This window comes from Pogoniulus pusillus, chromosome 12 (genome assembly GCF_015220805.1).
Source record: "Pogoniulus pusillus isolate bPogPus1 chromosome 12, bPogPus1.pri, whole genome shotgun sequence".
NCBI lineage: Eukaryota > Metazoa > Chordata > Aves > Piciformes > Lybiidae > Pogoniulus > Pogoniulus pusillus.
The window spans coordinates 32,037,228-32,058,383 of NC_087275.1; the positions used below are offsets into that span (position 1 = coordinate 32,037,228).

The 21,156-nt window shown below is 51.3% G+C and overlaps 1 protein-coding gene across 7 annotated transcripts in view; it reads left to right on the forward strand.

Annotated features, from left to right (window-relative positions):
* Positions 1-21,156, forward strand: part of SH3KBP1 (SH3 domain containing kinase binding protein 1) — a 178,440-nt gene that overhangs the window by 5,363 nt on the left and 151,921 nt on the right. For 6 of the 7 annotated variants that reach the window (XM_064152048.1, XM_064152049.1, XM_064152047.1 and 3 more), the window contains exon 2: positions 20,483-20,640. In XM_064152048.1, the coding sequence (XP_064008118.1) occupies positions 20,483-20,640 (158 nt within the window). Of the gene's footprint in view, positions 1-20,482; positions 20,641-21,156 lie in introns of those variants that run through there. The other variant, XM_064152051.1, reaches the window with a different exon arrangement.

Below are 21,156 nucleotides of genomic sequence, written 5' to 3' on the forward strand. Positions count from 1 at the left end.
ATTCATGTTGATGAAGATGTCAAGGTGAGTGCTGGGAGGCTGGAGCCAGGCTCTGCTGGGTGATGCCCAATGCCAGGACAGGGGGCACTGGGTGGAAATTGAGGCATAGAAAGTTCCCTGTAAAAATGAGGAAGATTTTTTTTCCCTATGAGGGTGCCAGAACAGGCTGCCCAGGGGGGTTGTGGAGTCTCCTTTTTTGGAGACATTACAAACCTGCCTGGATGCATTCCTGTGTAATCTGCTCTGGGTGCTCCTGCTCTGGCAAGGAGGTTGGACTGAATATTTGAAGGTCCCTCCCAACCCCTACTATTCTGTGATTATGTGGTAGGCTTTTTTCCTTTTCCTTAATTACCTTTTTTCTTTTCCTTCCTCCCCCCTTTTCCTTCCTCCCCCCTTTTCCTTCCTCCCCCCTTTTCCTTCCTCCCCCCTTTTCCTTCCTCCCCCCTTTTCCTTCCTCCCCCCTTTTCCTTCCTCCCCCCTTTTCCTTCCTCCCCCCTTTTCCTTCCTCCCCCCTTTTCCTTCCTCCCCCCTTTTCCTTCCTCCCCCCTTTTCCTTCCTCCCCCCTTTTCCTTCCTCCCCCCTTTTCCTTCCTCCCCCCTTTTCCTTCCTCCCCCCTTTTCCTTCCTCCCCCCTTTTCCTTCCTCCCCCCTTTTCCTTCCTCCCCCCACTTCTATCCTGCTTCCCTCCTAAACACATACCTTTTGATCTGTTTTTTCCTCTCCCTCTACTTCTCCTTAGGCAGTTCAGACCTGCCAGTTCCTCTCTCCCCCTCTCTCCTGTGGAAGCATCAAGAGAGGGAGCACTCTGAGAACACTTCGTGCGTGTGGGGCCAGGCTGCCCTCCAGCTAGCAAGAGCTGCGCTTGCATCCAAGCTGTGTGGATTGCAGAGTGCTGGCTGCGACAGGAGGCACAACGAGTTCAGCTGGTTACAGCTCTACACTTGGGGTGGGTAGGGAGCTTCCACACACACACACAGTTAAAATCTACCAGAGCAGCTCAGACAGCTTGGGAGTAATCTAAAGCTCTGTTTCACAGCAAAGCTATGTTTACAAGTATACACTATATTGACAGGCATTTACCATTGTATACAACTGAGAAATAATACAGACATTCAGTCCTCCCCCCGGGCAAAGAAAGCCCAGAAGGAGCTACTGCCACCTTCTCTCTCTCCAGCTAGAAAACTGCCAGCAAGGCTCACCTGTTGTCTGGGCAGCCGAGGTTAGTGGAGGAGTTAGAGAGGGAAGTGAAGGGGCAGCAAACAGAGCCAAGAAGAAAAGAATTGTTTGTACTTCAGCTTTTATAACTTTTAGCAAACCAAATGAATCACAGAATCAGGCAGTGTTGGAAGGGAGCACAAGGAGCAGCCAGTTCCAGCCCCCCTGCCATGCCCAGGGACTCCCTACCCTGGAGCAGGCTGCACACAGCCTCAGCCAGCCTGGCCTCAAACACCTCCAGGGATGAGGCTTCCACCATCTCCCTGGGCAACCCCTGCCAGGCTCTCAGCACTCTCATACTGAAAAACTTCTTCCTAACATCCAGTCTGACTCTCCCCATTTCCAGCTTTGTTCTATTCCCCCCAGTCCTATCACTACCTGACAGTGATAAAAAGTCCCTCCCCAGCTTTCTTGTAGCCCCCCTTAAGATCCTGGAAGGCCACCATCATAGAATCAAGCAGGCTGGCAGAGAGCTCCAAGCTCAGCCAGCCCAACCTAGCACCCAGCCCTGCCCAACCAACCAGACCATGGCACTCAGTGCCCCAGCCAGGCTTGGCTTCAACACCTCCAGGCACAGCCACTCCACCACCTCCCTGAGCAATAAGGTCACCTGGGAGCCTTCTCCTCTCCATAATGAACAGCCCAAAGTCCCTCAATCTCTCCTCATAGCAGAGGTGCTCCAGCCCTCTGCTCATCCTTGTGGCCCTTAATAAATGCTCATTAAATGACAGAGGTTTTACCGTCGTTACTCTTTCACAACCAGAGCCCTGCTCGTTCAGAGTCTGCACTGAACTGTCAGGAAAGTTATCACTTTCTCTTGGTAGAATATTCCAGTAAGCCATAGAATAGAATGGTTTAGGTTGGAAGGGAATTCAAAGCTCAGCCAGTTCCAACCCCCTGCCATAGGCAGGGACACCTCCCACTAGAACAGGTCGCTCAAGGACTCATCCAGCCTGGCCTTGAACACCTCCAGGAGTGGAGCAGCCACAGCCTTAAACTGCCACAACTCTCCACTCCAAACCGAAGTGTTTTTGAGGCCTGAGCTTAGCAGAAGCTGTGTAAATCCCATGCTGAAGGTGGGTACTGTGTTTGTGTGCCTTGGCTTGCTCTGTGACAGAATTTGTTCAGTTCTCTCTCCCAGATGGTTTGGAGCCTTTGAGCAGGGTGGCTGTGGGACACTTTTAAACAGGAGCTGCCTGTGTCACACTTGCAGACATCAAATGGTTAACTGGTCTGGAGCCTTTGAGCAGAGTGGCTGTGGGACACTTTTAAACAGGAGCTGCCTGTGTGATGCTTGCACACATCAAAAGGTTAACTGGTCTGGAGCCTTTGAGCAGGGTGGCTGTGGGACACTTTTAAACAGGAGCTGCCTGTGTGATGCTTGCACACATCAAATGGTTAACTGGTCTGGAGCCTTTGAGCAGAGTGGCTGTGGGACACTTTTAAACAGGAGCTGCCTGTGTGATGCTTGCAGACATCAAATGGTTAACTGGTCTGGAGCCTTTGAGCAGAGTGGCTGTGGGACACTTTTAAACAGGAGCTGCCTGTGTGATGCTTGCAGACATCAAATGGTTAACTGGTCTGGAGCCTTTGAGCAGGGTGGCTGTGGGACACTTTTAAACAGGAGCTGCCTGTGTGATGCTTGCACACATCAAATGGTTAACTGGTCTGGAGCCTTTGAGCAGAGTGGCTGTGGGACACTTTTAAACAGGAGCTGCCTGTGTGATGCTTGCAGACATCAAATGGTTAACTGGTCTGGAGCCTTTGAGCAGGGTGGCTGTGGGACACTTTTAAACAGGAGCTGCCTGTGTGATGCTTGCACACATCAAATGGTTAACTGGTCTGGAGCCTTTGAGCAGAGTGGCTGTGGGACACTTTTAAACAGGAGCTGCCTGTGTGATGCTTGCAGACATCAAATGGTTAACTGGTCTGGAGCCTTTGAGCAGAGTGGCTGTGGGACACTTTTAAACAGGAGCTGCCTGTGTGATGCTTGCACACATCAAATGGTTAACTGGTCTGGAGCCTTTGAGCAGAGTGGCTGTGGGACACTTTTAAACAGGAGCTGCCTGTGTGATGCTTGCACACATCAAAAGGTTAACTGGTCTGGAGCCTTTGAGCAGAGTGGCTGTGGGACACTTTTAAACAGGAGCTGCCTGTGTGATGCTTGCACACATCAAATGGTTAACTGGTCTGGAGCCTTTGAGCAGAGTGGCTGTGGGACACTTTTAAACAGGAGCTGCCTGTGTGATGCTTGCACACATCAAAAGGTTAACTGGTCTGGAGCCTTTGAGCAGAGTGGCTGTGGGACACTTTTAAACAGGAGCTGCCTGTGTGATGCTTGCACACATCAAATGGTTAACTGGTCTGGAGCCTTTGAGCAGGGTGGCTGTGGGACACTTTTAAACAGGAGTTGCCTGTGTGATGCTTGCACACATCAGCAGTTCCAGCTGAGTAAGGTGAGATCAGAGGGAAGATGATTTACATAGGTTTTGGTTGGGGTTTATTTTTCACTTTGATTTTTAAAACCAGTGTTTGAAGCAGCTGGAGAGTGTCCAGGAAAGAGCAGTGAGGCTGGGGAGGGGTTTGGAGGGCATCATATGAGGAGTGGCTGAGTGAGCTGGGGGTGTTTAGTGTGGAGAGGAGAAGGCTGAGGGCAGGTCTTATTGCTCTCCTGACAGGAGGGTGAAGTGAGGCTGGGGTTGGTCTCTTCTCCCAGGTAAGCAGGCAATGGGTTGAAGTTGTGCTATGGGAGCACCAAAAGCTCTACTTCCTCCACAAAGCCAGCAGAGTCAATCCTCTGATAACAACACTTAGGGGATCACTCTAGGGACACTCTATTCATACAAACCAGATGGTTTCATCTTTTACCCCAAAAAAAGAATCTAAAACTTAAATCAGAAATTTAAACCTTCCCTGCCCTGCAGGTGTTTCAGGCCAGGCTGGATGAGGCTGTGGGCAGCCTGCTCTAGGGTAGGGTGTCCTTGCCCATGGCAGGGGGGTTGGAACTGAATGATCCTTGTAGTCCCTTCCAACCCCCCTTGTCCATGGCAGAGGGGTTGCAACTGGATGCAGCCAGCAGCAGCAGAAGGGGACAGAGGCTCAAGCTGTGCCAGGGCAGGTTCAGGCTGGATGTTGTGAGAAAGTTGTTGTCAGAGAGAGTGATTGGCACTGGAATGGGCTGCCCAGGGAGGTGGTGGAGTGGCTGTGGCTGGAGGTGTTGCAGCCAAGCCTGGCTGGGGCACTGAGTGCCATGGTCTGGTTGGTTGGGCAGGGCTGGGTGCTAGGCTGGGCTGGCTGAGCTTGGAGCTCTCTGCCAACCTGGTTCATTCTATGAAAATACACAAATCTGTGCAGATGTGGGAATTTCTGACTGCAGCCTTTGTGTGTTGCTCTCTCTGCTGCTCACCCCTTTTCAGCAGCTCTTCTTTTGTCAGCGTCTCCACTATAGTGTTTTATTTTAACATTAGCTGCTATTTTGAGATCACAAAGTATGATAAAGAAGAAAACACTTAAAATAGATGATTTCTATAGAGAGCAAAATGCTTCCTCCTTTTTGTGCTACTCAGAGATAGGCAGGAAATGATGGCAGAGCTGCTGGGAAAGGTATTTGTTTCTGCATGGGTTTAAGGAGGTTTATGTCTTATTGTTGTTAAACCACTGTCTTAAGCAGCAGTTTTATTGGTGCTGAGTGGATGCCTATTTCTGTTTGAACTGCTGCTGATGCAATGTTTGCAACTTACCTGCAATGTTATGGAGATTGCCTCTTTTGTAGTTGCTGTTCTCTGGGTGCTAGAGGGGTCTTTAGTAATCATTCCACCAGCAGTGGAGTAGAATTCATCTGGCAGCTCAGCGTTGACCTTACAGATATTGCATCGACTTCTTCCTCTCTGTGCTGGGAGAAGAAAAAGGAGAGTTTGGTAATGTGGAATCGAGCAGCTGAAATTTCAGGTCTGAAATGTTAGAGGTCACTGAAGTGCTGTAAGCAGGTTTAGACCTGATGGGATCAAAGGAGAGAAAACAGCCTCAGAGATGCTCTGTGTTGTTTTACTCTGGATCTGCTGCTACAGTGCAATTCAGAGGGGGGGAAAAGGATGTATTATGTGTGATTCCTGCCTGTGTTTTGCTTTGGGCTTTTTAAACCTCACAGAAGGCAAAATCCTGGTTCAGGGAGTGGATCTTTTTGCTTGCATGCTCTCTGTTTTGCTCTGGATCTGCTGTTACAGAGCAATCTCAGGAAAAAAACCAAGGCTGGATTATGTGTGGCTCCTGCCTGTGTTTTGCTTTGGGCTTTTTAAACCTCACAGAAGGCAAAACCCTGATTCAGGGAGTGGATCCTTTTCCCTGGATGCAAAAGGAGGAAGTGACTGTAGAGCATATCTGCTTTCTGTACACCGAGGAATGGTGAAAGAATACCTCAGGGGGAGGGGAATGGGAGAGGAGGTACCAAGATTAACTAATTCAGCTAATGTAAAAGTAATTGCTGACAGCTTGCTTCACACAGGGAGCAAACACAATGAAAGCTTTGAGTCCCTGTGTGTGAGAGAATGTGCAGTGCTGCTGTTCAGTAGTCATGGACTGTGTTAGCAGATGGAGTTGACCTTCTCCCCCCCCCCCTTTCTATTTTTGATAGTTAGAATCATAGAATCAGTCAGGGATTGCCCATACCTTTGGGTGATTCTGTGATCCATGACCTCCCTGGGCAACCTCTGCCAGTGTCTCACCACCCTCACTGCAAACAGCTTCTTCCTAACATCCACTTTCAGTCTCCCCTCTGCCAGTTCAAACCCATTCCTCCTCCTCCTCTCATTACAAGACCTTGTCAGTAGTCCCTCCCCAGCCCTCCTGTGTTTCAGATGGTTGAAATTGACTCCAATATTTGAATGATTTTGATGTGCTTCTGTGCCTCAAATGGTTCAGATTGACTCCAGCTATTTGACTGGAATGATTTTGTTGTGCTTCTGTGCTTTAGATGGTTGGAACTGGCTCCAGCTATTCGACTTGAATGATTTTGATGTGCTTCTGTGCTTCAGATGGTTGAAACTGGCTCCAGCTACTTGATTTGAATGATTTTGATGTGCTTCTGTGCCTCAAATGGTTCAAATTGACTCCAGCTATTTGACTTGAATGATTTTGATGTGCTTGTGTACCTCAAATGGTTCAAACTGGCTCCAACTATTCGACTTGAATGATTTTGGTGTGCTTCTGTGCTTTAGATGGTTCAAACTGGCTCCAACTACTTGATTTGAGTGATTTTGATGTGCTTGTGTACCTCAAATGGTTCAAACTGGCTCCAACTATTGGACTTGAATGATTTTGATGTGCTTGTGTACCTCAGATGGTTCAAACTGGCTCCAACTATTGGACTTGAATGATTTTGATGTGCTTCTGTGCTTTAGATGGTTCAAACTGGCTCCAACTACTTGATTTGAATGATTTTGATGTGCTTCTGTGCTTTAGATGGTTGGAACTGACTCCAGCTATTCGACTTGAATGAGTGATTTTGATCTTTTAATTAGTTCAGTCACTAATCTCAGTCAGATACTGGATTGTTCTTTATCTTGATTTAATTGTTAATTGCTTGATGTTGGAAGTGTGTTGTTTGTAGCTGTTTTTTCTTCCTGACTTGAGCAGCATAGTTAATTTTTTGGGTCACACCAACTGAAACAGCTCAGAGCTTTTGCTGGATTCATGTGGCCAGGTTCTCAGTTGCTTCTCTTCATAGCAGACTGTAAGTTTTGTGGTCACAGTGAGCTGAGTTTAGCTATCTGTGTACAACTGCCCCAACTTCCAAGAGGCAGCTTGTACTTAATAGAGTTTTCTGGGTGTAGTTAATCCAGTTTAATTAACTGCTGTTTTATTGATGGAAGCTCTTAGTGCAGCAGTGGGGGGGAAAAAAGGACCTTCTATGACTTCTTATTGTCTTGCTTGACTGAGTGCTGCTGAAGGCTTGTACTGGGTGCCCTGTGTGATGGAAAGAAACATACATTTGAACAGCCAATTAATTTGTACAAGGAAGATCAACTCTTTCTGTTGCAAGGGAACTGTTTTCAGCTGGGAGAGAAATCTTACTGCTGCTGTCATCTTCTGTTAGAACTGCTTTTTAGTGTTCATCTGCCCAGACAGATGCTGTTCCCTCCTCTCCCCAATAAATCTCTTCTAAAATGGGAAAGACCTTTATTTTCTTTGAAACTTTATAGCCAAGTCCCTTCTACCTGCTGATCATTTAATCCATCAAAGACCTTTATTTAGCTGCATTTAAAAGCAGCTGAAATACTCTTGTCAGTTGTACCACTGAGGTCAGCTTGAATGCTCTTTGCTGTGTCCCCTCGTACTGCCTTTCAGAATTGGCTGCTTTGATTTGTGTGAAGCTTACTACTTATTTACTAGAGGATCATTTTTGTGCATGGAGCAGCTATAAATAGAGCTTGGGATTAGCTGACATCTCAGTTATCTGCCTGTGGGTCATGGAAGATTGGAATAAGATGCCATCTAGTTCATGATGAGCCATAGTTTATCAAGCCTGACAGTTCAAAGTTGCCTGCACTGGTTGCAGAGTCATGGGAGAGATGTTGATGTGTATTCCCCAGCAAGGGGTGAGAGGCACAATCCTGAACATCAGAATTCCCACCTAAACGTGAGGGGAAACTTCTTCCATTTCAGGGTGATGAAGCACTGGACCAGGCTGCCCAGAGAGGTGTTGGAGTCTCCATCTCTGGAGGCACTGCAAAGGTGCCCGAACATGTTCCTGTGCACCCATTCTGTGAACAGAATCACAGAAACATTCCGGTTGGAAAAGCCTCTCAGGATCACCAAGGTACAGAATCAAGAAGGTTGGCAGAGAGCTCCAAGCTCCCCCAGCCCAACCTAGCACCCAGCCCTGCCCAACCAACCAGACCATGGCACTAAGTGCCCCAGCCAGGCTTGGCTGCAACACCTCCAGGCACAGCCACTCCACCACCTCCCTGGGCAGCCCATTCCAGTGCCAATCACTCTCTCTGACAACAACTTCCTCACAACATCCAGCCTAGACCTGCCCTGGCACAGCTTCAACCTCTGTCCCCTTGTTCTATTGCTGGCTGCCTGGCAGCAGAGCCCAACCCCAGCTGGCTACAGCCTCCCTGCAGGCAGCTGCTGAGGTGTGTGTTGCCTGTTGTGTTTTGCTGGCCACCTGTCCTGCTGTTCCCTGATGGCAAAGTGGTGCCTTTGGTCTGCAGAACAAGACAAGGTTGTGTAAGTTGGCAAAGCCAAATGTTGAGGTTCCAGGGTATTTTTATTCAAGTTGAAGAACTCAGAGGCAGGATGTTGTTACTTGAAGCAGAATTTCAGTTCCTGTCTGTTCAAGTCTGTCAGTGTCTCGGGAACCAAACCCAAGGAGCTGATGTAAATGCAGCCTTACAAGGCAGAGATGCAAGAAATGCTCTTTGCCTCTCTAGACACTCTGAAAAGTAGGATTGGTTTTGCCTTATGACTGATTTCCTTGGCTCCAAAAGCTTGGTGTAGGTGCTCCTGCTCTGGCAGCAGGGTTGGACTGGATGATCTTGGAGGTCTCTTCCAACCTGGTTGATTCTATGATTCTATGATCTTTCAAGGTCCCTTCTGGCCCCTGACCTTCTGCAAGTGAATGCTTCTGTGTCAGGGGAAGGTCGTTAGGAGATGTTCCAAGTGGATTGAGAAGGAGGCAGTAGGTGATGGAGGTAGATGAAGGAAAACTTGCTGCTTAGCCTGGGAAGAAGTGGTCAAGAGGCAATGTGCCCTCTGCCCTCTCTGGGTCTGTTGGTTGCATGGTTTTGACTTGAGAGGGACTCTGTGCCAGGATCTGAGGGTGTGCTTCCTTCTGCAGCTGCTTGGCTCTATCGCAGACGGTGCCCGCCGTGGTAACTGGGGGTGGATGGGCGGAGGAGGATGTCAGAAGAGCCATCACTCACAGAACAGTAGCCTTCCTTGTCTCTCTTTGTGTTTACTCGGGCTCCAGAGAGCTCCATCCTGCTGCCCCCTCCCCTTTCTCTCCTGGCACTCCATGCAGCAGAGGGCACCTCTCTCTAAGTGCTGGCTCTTGCTTCTGCTTTCCCTGCATGCACAGCACCCAGGGGCTCCCATTCCCCATCCGAGCATCCCATCACAGGCTGTCCCTGCTAGCAGTAGGGCTCCGAGAAGCTTTCTGCTGTGCTTGTTGGGTTTGCTTTCAGGTTTCAGTGTGAGCTGTCAGTGTGCTCTGGCAGCCCAGAGAGAAAGCAGAGCCTGGGCTGCAGCAAGAGCAGTGAGGGCAGTAGGGCGAGGGAAGTGATCCTCCCCTTCTACTCTGCTCTGCTGAGACCCCACCTGGAGTCCTGCATCCAGCTCTGGAGCCCCTGGGACAAGAGGACTGTGGAGATGCTGGAGAGTGTCCAGAGCAGGGCCAGGAGGATGCTGAGAGGCTGCAGCAGCTCTGCTGTGAGCACAGCCTGAAAGAGTTGGGGCTGTACAGGGTGGAGAGGAGAAGGCTCCCAGGTGACCTTCTTGTGGCCTTTCAGTATTTTAAGGGGGCTACAAAAAAAATGAGGAAGGACATTTTAGGCTATCAGGAGTGGGGGGAATGGAGCAAAGCTGGAGGTGGAGAGATTCAGCCTGGGTGTTAGGAAGAAGTTCTTCAGCATGAGAGTGGTGAGAGCTTGGGATGGGTTGCCCAGGGAGGTGGTGGAAGGTTCATCCCTGGAGGTGTTTAAGGCCAGTCTGGCTGAGGCTGTGTGCAGCCTGATCTAGTGTGAGGTGTCCCTGCCCATGGCAGGGGAGCTGGAACTGGCTGATCCAAGATAAAATGGAACTAAAGCTGTTACTGGAAGTGCCTCCTTGCTCAGGCCTAATTGACAGATGAGATTTTGAGAATCACCATGAAAGCAGAGCAGAGAATCTCATGGCTGTGCTGTGGGAATACTTTTGTTCATGAGAGCAACAAGAGAAGAGATTATATTGGTTTGTGAATTCCAGTTACTGTGGCATCAAGAAGGAGTTAACCTGATTGGGCTGAGAAGACATTGAAGATAGTAGCTAAAAGTTACTGCTCTGGAGCTGCCTTCTGAGCTCTTCAGTTAGAATATGAAAGCTTTTTTAGTGCAGAGAGTCAACCCTCAGAGTCTGATGAGAGAGTTAAGTTTAGTTGCCCAAGGGTTGTCATCAGCATGTGAACCTTTGTGTGCCAGGATGAGGCTGAACAAGGCCAAGGGCAGGTTCTGCACTTTGGCCACAACAGCCCCAAGCAGCACTGCAGGCTGGGGCCAGAGTGGCTGAGAGCAGGCAGGCAGAGAGGGAGCTGGGGGTGGTGGGAGAGAGGAGCTGCAGAGGAGGCAGCAGTGTGCCCAGGTGGGCAGCAGAGCCAATGGCATCCTGGGCTGGCTCAGGAGCAGTGTGGGCAGCAGGACAAGGGAGGTTCTTGTGCCCCTGTGCTCAGCACTGCTCAGGCCACCCCTGGAGTGCTGTGTCCAGCTCTGGGCTCCTCCATTGCAGAGAGCTGCTGAGGTGCTGGAAGGTGTTTGGAGCAGGGCAGCAAGGCTGGGGAGGGGCCTGGAGCACAGCCCTGTGAGGAGAGGCTGAGGGAGCTGGGGGGGTGCAGCCTGCAGCAGAGGAGGCTCAGGGCAGAGCTCATTGCTGCCTGCAGCTGCCTGCAGGGAGGCTGTAGCCAGGTGGGGTTGGGCTCTGCTGCCAGGCAGCCAGCAGCAGCAGAAGGGGACAGAGGCTGAAGCTGTGCCAGGGCAGGTCTAGGCTGGATGTTGTTAGGAAGTTGTTGTCAGAGAGAGTGATTGGCACTGGAATGGGCTGCCCAGGGAGGTGGTGGAGTGGCTGTGCCTGGAGGTGTTGCAGCCAAGCCTGGCTGGGGCACTGAGTGCCATGGTCTGGTTGGTTGGGCAGGGCTGGGGGCTAGGTTGGGCTGGGGGAGCTTGGAGCTCTCTGCCAGCCTGCTTGGCTCTGTGATTCTATGGTTTCTGTTTCTAAAGCAGCAGTTTTAGGATCACTCCTGCTCTAACCCGTTTTGACAAGTTGCTAGGGGCTGTGAGCAGCAATCCTGTGCGACTTTGTTATTCAACAAGAACAAAACCTGTTGGTGGGTGGTTAAAATGTTACTTGCATCAAACGGGTCCTGCTTTCCCATGCTCCTGCCCTACCTCCAGGTTGTTGCTCACACGACTCAGCAGGTTAGGGTTTTCCCTTACACCTTAGGTGGGTTTGGGCCACTTTTCAGTTTAATCTGTAGGTCAGTGGAGGCATGTGAACCACGGAGTCACAGAAGGGTAGGGGCTGGGGGGGACCTCCAGTCCAGCCCTCTTGGAGAGGAGGAGCACCCAGAGCAGATCACACAGGAATGCATCCAAGCAGGTCTTGAATATCTCCAGAGAGGGAGACTCCACAGTCCCCCTGGGCAGCCTGTGCCAGGGCTCTGGCACCCTTATGGGTTAAAAGTTCCTCCTCACAGTTCCATGGAACTTCCTTTGCCTCAACTTCCACCTAATGCCTCTTGTCCTGCCATTGAGCATCCCCCAGCAGAGCCTGGCTCCAGCCTCTTGGCACTCACCCTGCACATCTTTATCACCATGAATGAGGGCAGCCCTAAGGCTCCTCTGCTCCAAGCAGCAGAGCCCCAGCTCCCTCGGGCTGTCCTCCTAAGAAAGATGTTCCACTTCCTCAGGGACAGAGACACTGAGTGCAGCCTCAGCAGGTTTGCTGCCCACACCAAGCTGTGTGGTGCAGCAGCCAGGCTGGAGGGCAGGATCCATCCAGAGGGACCTGGGCAGGCTGCAGAGGTGGGTACAAGCCAAGCTCTGGAGGTGCAACAAGACCAAGGGCAAGGTCCTGCAGCTGGGTGGAGGCAATGCCAAGCACCAATGCAGGCTGGGCAGTGCCAGGCTGGAGAGCAGCCCTGAGGAGAGGGACCTGGAGGTGCTGGTGAAGCTCAGCGGGAGCCAGCAGTGTGCACTTGCAGCCCAGAGAGCCAAGCAGAGCCTGGGCTGCAGCAGCAGCAGTGTGGCCAGAAGGAGCTCAGGGAAGTGCTTGAGAGAGTCCAGCCCAGAGCCAGAAAGCTGCTGAAGGGAGTGGAACATCTTCCTTGAGGAGAGATGGAGAGAGCTGGGGCTTGGAGCTCAGAGAGAAGGAGCCTGAGAAGTGACCTCATTCCTCTTGATAAAGATGTGCAGGGTGAGTGCCAAGAGGCTGGAGCCAGGCTCTGCTGGGTGATGCCAGAAGCCAGGACAAGGGGCAATGGGTGGAAGTTGAGGCATAGGAGGTTCCCTGGAACTGTGAGGCTGCCAGAGCCCTGGAACAGCCTGCCCCAGGAGGATTGTTGAGCCTCCTTCTGCAGGGATATTCAAACCCAACCTCAATGTTTTGAATTTCCTCTGGGTGCTCCTGCTCTGGCAGGGGGTTGGACTGGATGATGGATAGGGCTGGGTGCTAGGTTGGACTGGATGGTCTTGGAGGTCTCTTCCAACCTGGTTGATTCTATGATTCTCTTCTATGATCCATGGAGTTCCCTTCCAGCCCCTAACATTCTCTGGTTCTGTGATCTGATGTTTGCCCCCAGCTGGTACTGCACAGTGAAGGGCTGTAAGACAGGGCAAGGATTTTGGCTGTATCAATGTGCTGCTGCCAGCAACCTCCTGCAGAAATTGCCCCTTCCAACAGCAGGCATACTGCAGCAGGATGTATCTGCACACCACTTTGCAGTCTGGTTGCTGAATATGATCCCACGTTTCTCAGTACCTCCAGCAAATGTGGCTGAGAGGAGGAGGAGGACTGTGCCGTGTTCTCCCTGTCCCCCTCCTGTGCAACAGGGTTGCTAAGTTTGGCAGAGATGGGTGGTGATAGTAACAGCTCAGGCATCTCGAGTGAAATCCTCCAAGCTTGGTGAGATGGTGCTCAGAGCAGCACTCATGCTGCTAGTCTGGGTTTAATAACACCAGGTGCATGTTGCTGCTCTGGGAGCTCTGATGTAGCAGTGCACTGCAGTGTAGTGCACAAGGTGCAGGTTCTGAAGTGGGAGCCTGCAGCACAGAAGGCCAGTGGCAGCCTGGGCTGCCTCCAAAGCAGTGTGGCCAGCAGGTCCAGACAGGGGATTCTGACACTTTGATCTGCTGAGACCTCACCTGGAGTGCTGCATCCAGCTCTGGAGGCCTCAAGGCAGGAAGAATAGGGACCTGATGGAATGGGTCACAGAATTGATCAGGAGGTTGGAGCACCTCTGCTATGAGGTCAGGCTGAGGGAGTTAGGGGTGTGCAACGTGGAAAAGAGAAGGAGGCTCCAGGCAGACCTAAGAGCAGCCTGTTAGGACCTGAAGGAGCTCCAAGCAGGCTGCAGAGGGACTGCTGGCAAAGGCCTGCAGGGACAGGAGGAGGGCAAAGGTTTGGAATGAGAGCAGAGCAGATTGAGATTGGCTGTGAGGAACAAGTTGTGCAGCAGGAGGCTGCTGCCACACTGCAGCAAGCTGCCCAGGGAGGGAGTTGAGGAACCATCCTTGGACATCTTCAAGGTGAGGCTGGGCAAGGCTGTGAGCAAGCTGCTCTAGTGGAGGATGTCCCTGCTGAGTGTAGGGGGGGTTGGACTGGGTGAGCTTCGGAGGTCCCACCCAACCCAAACCATTCTGTGATTCTGAGAACTAGTTGAGTTTCTGTGCACATTCCAGAGGCAGCAATGGCAGTGAGCAGTTGTTGTGCTTTGGTTTTGTTTTGACAGAGTGATGGTTATTCAGTGGCTCCTTCATCCAGCATTATGAAGTGTGATGGCATTCAGAGAGTTGAGTCTTTACAAACTACACATTACTTTGTTCTCTTGTAGAAGGAAGAACTCCATCTGAGCTCCTTCTCCTTCCCAGATGCTAACAGAATCAGAGTTACAGCCTGATGTCTGCAATAGCTGCAGTGGCTGTAGATAGGAAGTGCTTTTGGAGCTCCAGATGGATCCCAGGCTCACAGGATGTTAGGGGTTGGAAGGAACCCAAGGAGATCATCCAGTCCAATACCCCTGCCAGAACAGGAGCATACAGTCTAGGGCACACAGAACACATCCAGACAGACCTTGAAGGTCTCCAGAGAAGGAGACTCCACAGCCTCTCTGGGCAGCCTGTGCCAGGGCTCTGGGACCCTTCCAGTAAAGTTCCCCCTTGTGTTGAGCTGGAACCTCCTGTGCTGCAGCTTCCATCCACTGCTGCTTGTCCTATCCCAGGGAGCAGTGAGCAGAGCCTGTCCCCCACTCCTGACCCCCAGCCCTCAGATACTGATAAACATTGATTAAATCCCCTCTCAGTCTTCTCCAGACTAAGCAGCCCCAGGGCCCTCAGCCTCTCCTCATCAGGCAGTGCTCCAGTCCCCTCATCATCCTCGTAGCACTCTGCTGGACGCTCCCCAGCAGATCCCTGTCCCTCTTCATCTGGGGAGCCCAAAACTAAACACAGTATTCAAGATGAGGTCTCAGCAGGGCAGAGTGGAGGGGCAGGAGAACCTCCTTGATCTGCTGGACACACTCTGCCTAATACACCCCAGGGTCCCCTTGGCCTCCTTGGCCACAGGAGCACGTGAAGATGGGTGTTCAGTGGTTACACTCTGCCTGCCCTTTGCCTCAGTGCTGTGTCATCTTTAGTAAAGCCTGCCAGACTTAGCATGAATCCCACATGTCTTTGGCCTGGCAGCTGAGCAGTGCTCCTACAGTCCAGAAATCAAAGGGCCTTGTAGGTCATATTTGGTCTTCAGGCTTTGTGGTGCTCCAGGTCTAGGTTAGGAAAGCAGCAGTACTGAATTCGGTGTAGTCTGGGGGTTGTGTTGGCTTGGGGTTGGCTTGGTTTGGGGTTTGTTTGTTGTGGTATTGTTGGAGGGTTTTTTTTCCCCTTCTTTTTCCCTCAGAGGGGTTGTGGAGTCTCCCTCTCTGGAGCTATTTAAAACCTGCTTGGATGCCCCTGCTCTGGCAGGGAGTTGAACTGGATGCACTTTGGAGGTCCCTTCCAGCCCCTGACTTTCTCTGATTCCCTAATTATGCAGCAAGGTTCAGAAAGAACCATCCTTAATTTTGCTGCATTCCACACCAGACTGTCTGCAGACTTCTGTGTGTCACTGCTCCTTCATGGAGGCAGGTTTGAGACCGCTTAGTGAAGTATATAGAGCAGTTGACAGAAAGGAGAGGGAGTGCACCTGAGAGACAGATGAAAGGAGGAGGAATTTGGAGGAATCACAGAACCTTAGAGGTTGGAAGGGACCTCCAGAGGTCATCCAGTCCATCTGCTCTGCCAAAACACCCTGGAGGTGTTCAAGGCCAGGTTGGATGGGGCCCTGAGGGACCTGTTCTTGTGAGAGGTGCCCCTGCCTGTGGCAGGGGGTTGGAACTGGCTGATCTTTGAGGTCCCTTCCAACCTAACCTGTTCTGTGGGTGTTGTGTGCTTGCAGCGTGTGAGGAGAAGCAAGGAGCACAGCTCCTGTCTGCCCTGCTGCAGTTCTTCATCCTCTTTGCCATTCAGAGCAGTGACTCAGGCGTTCCAGGCTGTCACTCTCTAAAGGGAAGGACAGGACAGGACAGGACATCTTTCCCTTCCCCTCCCTTCACAGGATCACAGAACTTTAGAGGCTGGAAGGGACCTCCAGAAATCATCCAGTCCAAGCCCCCTGCCAGAGCAGCATCCCCTAGGGTAGGGCACACAGGGATGCATCCAGGTGGGGTTGGAAAGTCTGCAGAGAAGGAGACTGCACAACCTCTCTGGGCAGCCTGCTCCAGGGCTCTGCCACCCTCACTGCAAAGAAGTTTCTCCTCATGCTGAGCTGAAACCTTCTCTGTTCCAGTTTGCATCCATTGCTCCTTGGCTTACTGCTGTGCACCACCCAAAAGAGCTTGGCCCCCTCCACTTGACCCCCACCCCTCAGCTATTGACAGGCATTGCTCAGATCTCCTCTCAGCCTTCTCTGCTCCAGACTGAACAGCCCCAGGGCTCTCAGGCTCTCTCCACAGGGGAGATGCTCAAGAGCCCCAGTCAATGAAGCTTGCTGTCACCACTGAGACCTTGCTGTGTGGCATTCCTCTTCATGCTCTTAGGCTTTCCTACTTCTGAACAGTTAGCTTCATGCAAATGTTGCCCTCTCCTCTGAGGAAACACGATCTGAGCTTGAAAGTCAAGCTTTGGTGTAGGATACTTGAAGGTAGTCTGTCTAGTTTCACTTCTGTTTCTCTGCTAGGTCAGTGCAAGATGTGTATTGATCATTCAGTTGGAGCTGAGTGCCTGACATGAGCATAAAGCTTACCTAGGGACACTTTTAACTCTTCAAGTGCCATTTCTGACTAGCTGTGAGGTCTGCCTTTGGCTGTGAGACCGTTTTGCTGCAGAAGATGGTGCTGCCATATGGATGCTGTTCCTTGGGTGGAAGGGTGCCAGAGGCATTAATAACATTTCCATTGTGCCCACACACTTCAGATGTCACCAGCAGCTGATTGAATAACACAGCTTTTGTTGCACACTAACAGATCTCTGTTTCTCCTCTGGATTCATTTCTCCCCTGGAAAAGCACAGGAATTGCAGCTAGCATAAACTGAGGCACTTCTGTCTTCAGACACTGGTGGCTTCTGTGAAGGAATGGTTGTTCTGAGAGCAGGGTAGGCTCAGTTGTAGAAGGCAAGGTTTTACTTCTGGTTTAAAATGTGACAGGGAAACAAAGGGAAATTATCTGCAATTACCAACAACATCATTCCAAGTGTACCTGTAACACTGATTTTAGGGAATGAGAGGTGGGAATAATTAAACTGCTGATTGGCTTGGGGCTTTTTTTTGTTAATCCAAGTAGCCTTATTTGAAGTATAGCTGGGGGGGTGCAGCCTGCAGCAGAGGAGGCTCAGGGCAGAGCTCATTGCTGTCTACAACTACCTGCAGGGAGGCTGTAGCCAGGTGGGGTTGGGCTCTGCTGCCAGGCAACCAGCACCAGAACAGGGGGACAGAGGCTCAAGCTGTGCCAGGGCAGGTCTAGGCTGGATGTTGTTAGGAAGTTGTTGTCAGAGAGAGTGATTGGCACTGGAATGGGCTGCCCAGGGAGGTGGTGGAGTGGCTGTGGCTGGAGGTGTTGCAGCCAAGCCTGGCTGGGGCACTGAGTGCCATGGTCTGGTTGGTTGGGCAGGGCTGGGTGCTAGGTTGGACTGGATGAGCTTGGAGCTCTCTTCCAACCTGCTTGATTCTATGATTCATTTCCATCCCTGTCCTGGACTCCATCAAAAGCAGTGTGACCAGCAGGATGATGGAGGTGATTCTGCCTCTCTGCTCTCTTGAAACCTCACCTGGGGTCCAGTTCTGGTGCCTCCAGTAGAAGAAGGACATGAAGCTGATGGAGTGGGTCCAGACACTCCAGCCCTCCGATCATCTTTGTCCAGGGGGAAAGAGATGATCAGAGGGCTGAAGAACCTCACATGTGGGGACAGGCTGAGAGAATCATAGAATCAGCCAGATTGGAAGAGCCTCCAAGCTCACCCAGCCCTGCCCAACCAACCAGACCATGGCACTCAGTGCCCCAGCCAGGCTTGGCTGCAACACCTCCAGCCACAGCCACTCCACCACCTCCCTGGGCAGCCCATTCCAGTGCCAATCACTCTCTCTGACAACAACTTCCTAACAACATCCAGCCTAGACCTGCCCTGGCACAGCTTCAGCCTCTGTCCCCTTCTTCTGCTGCTGGCTGCCTGGCAGCAGAGCCCAACCCCACCTGGCTACAGCCTCCCTGCAGGCAGCTGCAGACAGCAATGAGCTCTGCCCTGAGCCTCCTCTGCTGCAGGCTGCACCCCCCCAGCTCCCTCAGCCTCTCCTCACAGGGCTGTGCTCCAGGCCCCTCCCCAGCCTTGCTGCCCTGCTCCAAACACCTTCCAGCACCTCAGCATCTCTCTGCAATGGAGGAGCTCAGAGCTGGACACAGCACTCCAGGGGTGGCCTGAGCAGTGCTGAGTACAGGGGCACAAGAACCTCCCTCATCCTACTGGCCACACTGTTCCTGATACAGGCCAGGATGCCATTAGCAACCTGATGTGACCTCTGAGCTTGTCCTACTTTGAACAGAAACCTGAACTAGAGCCCTGAGGTCCCTTCTGCTCCGTTCTTTCATTTAAGCATCATGCTTTTCAGGGTCTCTCAGCATGTCAGCTTGTGATGTGTGGTGCCACTCTCTTGCTCTTCATTACCTGCTTTAGCAGGCCTCTTGTCAACTGGTTTCAAAATGGTTTGGGGCTTCACAGGAGCAGCAATAGCTGAATATTATCAGCTGCAGCCTTGTGTCTGGTGTGTATCTGAAGGTCAGAACGCTTCTAGCTGTGACTTTGAGGGAGATGTGGCATTTGGAGGGTGGAAAGGGCTAATTCTTGTTCTCTGCCAGTTTAGCTCAATTCATCCTGCAAAGCTTCTCATTTCAGCAGAGCCTGTTTGCTGCCTTTGGTATCATGGTTCACTTTGCAAGCTGTGTGGCATCTCTGTGGGCCAGATCTTGCCAGGTTCACACAGCAATTGTTTGTGCTTCTCTGCTGTCTGTGTGGTTGAAGTGTAAAACGTTGGGTGGAGCATACTGGGGCATGGGTTTCCACTGAAGAAAACAGAAGTAGGAGGTTGCCAATGTGGCTATCCTTGATCTTCTGAGTCTGACTCCTCCTGGTGGGTGCTTGAGGAACCACTAAATACAGCTATGGCTGCTGTGTTTGGACATGTCAGCTGGGTTAGTTTGGGTTCTCTGAAGGGGTTTTTCTCTCTTTGTGATGCTGCTGCAGGCTCAAAGTAGAGTGGCTGGAAAGCAGCCTGGTGGAAAAGGATCTGGGGTTGCTGGTGGAGAGCTGAACCTGAGCCAGCAGTGTGCCCAGGTGGTCAAGAAGGCCAACTGCATCCTGGCCTGGATCAAACCCAGTGTGGCCAGCAGGAGCAGGGCAGTGATGGTGCCCCTGGACTCAGTCCTGGTGAGGCCACAGCTTGCATGCTGGGTTCAGTTCTGGGTGCCACAGCACAGGAAAGACATTGAGAGGCTGGAGAGTGTCCAGAGAAGAGCAGTGAGGCTGGGGAGGAGTTTGGAGGGCATCATATCAGGAGCAGCTGAGGGAGCTGGAGGTGTTTGGTGTAGAGAAGAGAAGGGTGAGGGCAGATCTTACTGCTCTCTACAGCTGCCTGAGAGGAGGCTGGAGTGAGGTTGCTGGTGGTCTCCTCTCCCAAGTACCCAGCAATAGCAAGAGAGGAAATGAAATGGTTAAGTTGTGCCAGAGGAGGTTTAGGTTGGACATGAGGAAAAAACCTCTTCAGTGAGAGAGTGGTGAGGGGTTGGAACAGGGAGGTGACAGACTCCCCACGCCAGGAGGTGTTGAAGAAGCTGTAGATGTGCTTCAGGATATAGTTTAGTGGTCCTGGCAGTTGGGTTACAGTTAGACTTGATGATCTTAAAGGTCTTTTCCAGCCTTAATGGTTCTGTGATTCCATGGCTGCTTTAATTCCCTACAGAGACTCTGTTGTGTGGGTGGTTCCAAGGGGTGCTGAGTCCTTCCAGGGAAAGACAAAGGTACACAGCATAACGGTGGTGGGCACATAATGCCCCCCTGATAGAAGTCATGCAGAGCAGCAGGAGTAGTTAAATCTTTGGATGATCCTCTGATGCACAGTCACAGATGAAAGCAGTTTTGTCTCTGCTTGCTGAAACCCTGTGAGAGCAGAGCACGTTCAGGCAGCAAAGCTCTCTGCTTCTGTGTAAACTGCAGCAACAGAGTCTTGCTACATGTCTTTAGGTGATGTGTTTGGCAAGGCAGATGCAGTACCTTGAGGTCCTTAGGAAGCTGAGAACCTTTCCAGAAGAAGAAATGCTTTAGAAGTGCTGTGAACAAAAGCTAAAAACATTACCCAAGCAATGAATCTGACTTCTGTGATGCTGCAAGAGGACTTCTGTGATGCTGCAAGAGGACTTCTGTGATGCTACAAGAGTAGATAGTGCTGGAGCACCACTAACTGATTTCCTCCAAACAGTAAAAGCAAATGTGTGGTGTTTGTTACCTTACCCCTGATGGGAACTCTTCTCCAACCAGGTCTGTTCAGTGATTCTTACCTACAATGGCCATTTTTGTGTAGATTTTTGTTCTTTGACCCTTCTGGTAGCAGCTACCCCCAAAAGGTTCCCATTGCACGTTGCCTATTTGATGTGCTCTCGTGGCAAAGCTGAAGATATTACTCTCATTGAGGAGGTGTCGCTGAGTTGGTGCATTTTTGTTCTTTTCAAAGGCCTGGAAGCTTAAATGTGGTCCCTGATGGTGCATTTGTGTGTGTCTGTTGCAGTGGAGGCGATAGTGGAGTTTGACTACAAAGCTCAACATGACGATGAGCTGACGATCACTGTGGGTGACATCATCACCAACATCAAGAAGGATGATGGAGGCTGGTGGGAAGGACAGCTCAAAGGCAGAAGAGGTTTGTTCCCTGACAACTTTGTAAGAGTGAGTACAAAGTGGAACTGTTCTTGTGTTGTGTGTATATGTTTTTACGTGCTCCGCTCTGGGGGCTCATGGTCAGCCTTTGTGTCTTGGTTGTTCATGTATCCCAGCCCATACCCTGTGGTGATGTAGGGATGCTTTGAGGCTCTGGTGCAGAAAAGGAGATGGCTTGTTTTGCAAGGGTAGTGTAGCTTTGGTAGCTGAAAAGAAATGGAGCTACTCCTGCATTTCCCTGCTGCTCACTGGTTCTGTTTGACTCTGTGACCTGGGAGCCTGCCCCTGCATTTCCCTGCTGCTCACTGGTTCTGTTTGACTGTGTGACCTGTGAGCCTGCCCCTGCATTTCCCTGCTGCTCACTGGTTCTGTTTGACTCTGTGACCTGGGAGCCTGCCCCTGCATTTCCCTGCTGCTCACTGGTTCTGTTTGACTGTGTGACCTGGGAGCCTGCCCCTGCATTTCCCTGCTGCTCACTGGTTCTGTTTGACTCTGTGGCCTGGGAGCCTGCCCCTGCATTTCCCT